Source organism: Guillardia theta (assembly GCF_000315625.1).
Source record: "Guillardia theta CCMP2712 unplaced genomic scaffold GUITHscaffold_600, whole genome shotgun sequence".
In the NCBI taxonomy this organism is placed as follows: Eukaryota; class Cryptophyceae; order Pyrenomonadales; family Geminigeraceae; genus Guillardia; species Guillardia theta.
This window is the reverse complement of record NW_005434118.1, coordinates 1-3,597: the sequence shown is the minus strand read 5'-3', so window position 1 is coordinate 3,597 and position 3,597 is coordinate 1. Positions and strand designations below refer to the sequence as shown.

General features: G+C 57.2%; 1 protein-coding gene across 1 annotated transcript; it reads left to right on the top strand.

Moving 5' to 3' along the window:
- Positions 1-2,049: 2,049 nt before the first annotated feature.
- Positions 2,050-3,375, top strand: GUITHDRAFT_149653 (hypothetical protein; the record flags this gene model as incomplete). Its single annotated transcript, XM_005817750.1, has 2 exons — positions 2,050-2,303; positions 2,690-3,375. Coding segments are annotated over 2 exons (940 nt in total), but the record flags the coding sequence as incomplete, so codon positions are not given.
- Between the last annotated feature and the right edge of the window lie 222 nt (positions 3,376-3,597).

The window sequence follows — 3,597 nt, the reverse complement described above, 5'->3', positions numbered from 1 at the left end:
GAATCTTCGAGGTGTGACACCATCCTCCTCCAGCCCCATCGACATGTACCACGCCAGCCACTCCTCCTCGATGACCAAGGGCTTGGCTGGGTTTCTCCTCAGGTACGGCCAGCGGCCGGCGCCGAGGGCTTTGCACGCCTTCTTGAGGGCGGAGACGGAGAGGCCCTGAGGCAACACAGTCAGCGCTGACCTCGCACGACCCTCCGTCCTTGTGCTCCCCTACCTCTGCCTCCCTGCTGCCTCCCCCGCCCCCTTGCCTCCCTGCAGCCGCTCTCTGCTTCTTCCTCCTTGTGTCCTCTACCTCGCTCGTGGCTCTACTCACCAGCTGCCGGGCTGCCTCGGGCTGGCTGAGGTGCATGAGCGAGCAGATGCGCTCGCGGGTGATGCGCTGGAAGAGGGGACGGCGAGCTTGGTCAGGTGCGAGGGAGGGGGGGCGTCGGGGATAGACGATGCGAACAGTCGGGAGGGAAGGGAGAGGAGAGAGGATGCTGGAAGGAGGAAGATCAAAGGAGGGCGAGGCCATGGGGAGTGGCGGGAGGAGGGCAGAGGCAAGGGAGGCAAGGGGAGGCGATGGTAGTAGTTGACTAATTTATTTGCTGCTAAAACGATTTTAAGATGGGTCACGAGACTTGGACCCTCTCCGTCCTTGTAAGGGAGCGCGAAAAGGTGTGAGTTGAGACGCAGGCTTGAAAGAGTTTTAGCCTGGGGTGTTTAGATCTCAGCGACGGTCAGCCGCAAGCTGCTGAAAAACTTCAGGTTCAGGAGGCACGGTTTCACCTTTAGCCTGAGGCTCGCCTCAAACGCACCGATTCAATCAGCCTTCAAGGCTTCCGTCGGAATACTAGTCGGTGCCAGGCTGGCCCTCCTTTAAACGGAGGCTCAGTCACGCGGCCCGGTGTCACTGACAACGGTTTAACCGAACGGTTACCGGCGCTCAGCTCCGACAGACTCCGGGCCGTGCCGTCACATTGGCGCTCACGGCACACAAGTTCCCGACTCAGGCGGCGGTCCGGATGACAGACGGGGCACTGCGGCAGCACTTGGCAGTACGGTATTCATGATAGGTTCTCGTTTGTCCTAAACTAGTCTTTTTGTACCTTTAATCACCGTCAGTCAATGTCCGGGCACTGCCGACAATCTGCTGCCGCGGTGGCCCATCATGATGATGATCAGCTGAGCCGCAGCGTACGATCGGACCGGGGGCCGCCGGGCCGCCGCCCGCCGGCCCGGACTTGGAGCCTCGGCGACACCCGGTGACCGTACCGTGACTTGTAACTAATAAAAACCTCGTAATGATTTTTAACTTAACTTTGAATAAAAAGCACTGGTATACATAACATTATTTGTATTATAATGGTACATAAAGTGGAGGAATGTAGTACCATTACATAATGATGTTGTAGAACACTGCAATACAAAATCCTCGATTATTGTTTTATATGTATAAATAATAATAGTTATATACAGCGGCGAAATGGCTCCTCTGAAGGCCGGCGTATCGGAGTGAAGGGGACGAGGAGGAGAAGAGGAGGAGGGAATGCTGGGGGTAGGGGGGAGAGAGAAGAAGCAGCAGAGGAAGAGGAGGAGCGGGAGCGGGAGCAGCAGATGGATCAGTGGAGGAAGCTGGATGTAGAGGAGAAAGAGGATGGCATCATTAAGGGACCATTCCGTAGTAGCGCAGAATATGAGCATGGGGAGGTAGAGGGACTGGAGGATTTTCATCAGCACGAGACTTCTAGCATGAGAAGGATGAAGAGTGCAGACGTGGCACGAGCAAGAGATCCATACGAAAATGAGGAGAGGAGAAGAAGGGGGTGCAAGAGGTCAACTGACGTTTGTGGAAGGTTGCGTGATGTAGTTGTGACCGACGACGTCACAAGTGCGGCAGACGACAAGCATGATGTATGTTGACGATTGTTTCATGCCTCTGTGAGCAAGGAGACGAGAAGCAAGCTTGCCTTAGCCCGCTGGTGTTGCTGTACCGGGTGCATAGATTGAATCACTATCGATGGGCAGCGAAGGGTCGTGAGGGTCGTTTGAGAGTTGAGCATGTCCTTCACGCAGAAGGATGCTTCTGACAGCAAGAAGTCCAAGATCGCGATCCCTCAGTCGTTCGTCAAGTTGGCCGTCGGTAAAGCCTTTCGCGCGCTTGAGAGCGCAATGCCGCATACTGCTAAGCAGCAGATCGACTCTTTGGGGATCAGGCGCATCGCAGGCAGCAGCTCTGACAGCACCGAGGAGATCAGACGACTGATGGACGAGAACGCAGCCCTCATGGGTGAGGTGAACATGTGGAAAGGAAGGTGAGGAGAAGAGGGGAGCGGGATCAGCGGGAAGGGAGTGAAGCAGATCTAAATGAAGAGAATGGCTGAGGATGAGGGGAGGGTGGGTTGAAAACGAGGGGTACAACGAGAACCAAGTGGAGACAAGGAAGGACGAAGGTGCAGGAGCAGGAGCAGGAGCAGGAGCAGGAGCAGGAGCAGGAGCAGGAGCAGGAGCAGGAGCAGGGTGCAAGAGCGGTGCAGGAGAGGGAAAAGCAGAAAGAGAAGGAAGAGAATGCAGGAGGTGGAGAAGAGATGGGTAGAGAAGGCGATGGGAAGCACAGGAGCTGGAGAAGGAAAGGTGGGCAAGGAGATAGGAAGGGTTCAAGGCAACATGCTCTTCTCGGTCTTACTGGATTGCTTGTCAGGTATCGTGCGCTGCAGAGTCTATGCGAGCACATGGAGCGAGGGGCAAAGATCACCCCAGAAGTCCCTTCGCGGCAGATGGAGTTGTTTGCAGCCGCCAACCCCTCCCTCAGGAAGCGAAGCATGGTCTCCTCCTCCGACGCTACTCCGGCCAACCTCTGCCTCTCCCCTCCCCTCCGCCCTTCCTCCCCTCCGCTGGCTCAGGCTGGGAACGACGAGAGGGGAGGAGAGCTGCACGGGAGTTTTCACCTTGCTCCTGCCTCCCAGGAGCTCTTCACCGAGGAGTGCGGAAGGAGCGACCAGGGCTGTCTCGTAGGACGGAACCTCTCCGGCATCTCCTCCAGCACGTTCCAAGACGCCATCTCCGAGTACGACGAGGACATGGGTAACGAGCGGCTGCTCGAGCACCTGGTTCTCTACGGCGTCTCGGGCAATACAGCGCATGCCATGTGGGCAGACGCGCTCAGCAGTGGCGACTCCACTTCCTCCTCCTCCTGCGTGGCCTCGTGCATCCCCGAGCAGCTCTGGTGCTATCCCAGTGTGCCCGAGGTGCGAGAGTTGGAGCAGTTTGCCTTCCCTTACCAGGTTTGCGGGGTCACTGCAGCTGGGGAAGGGAGAGTGAGTCCTTGCCAGGTCCCTGTCCAGCTGGAGACGAACGACAGCTGGCGGCATCTCCTCGCGGAAGAAGGTAGAAACTCGCGCGCTGACCTCCTGCTCCTGCTCCTCTTCCTCGTTATTTATCATCCTCCTGGTCCTTGTCCTGCTCAGTGTCCTCCCATCCTCCTCCTCCTCCTCCCAACTCTGCGAACCGTACATTCTCCTGAATTGCGTGCCCTCGTCCTCTGCCACTCCTCTCTCCTTCCTCTCTCCGCCCCTTCGCACGACCCTCTTTCATCTTCCTTTCCTTACC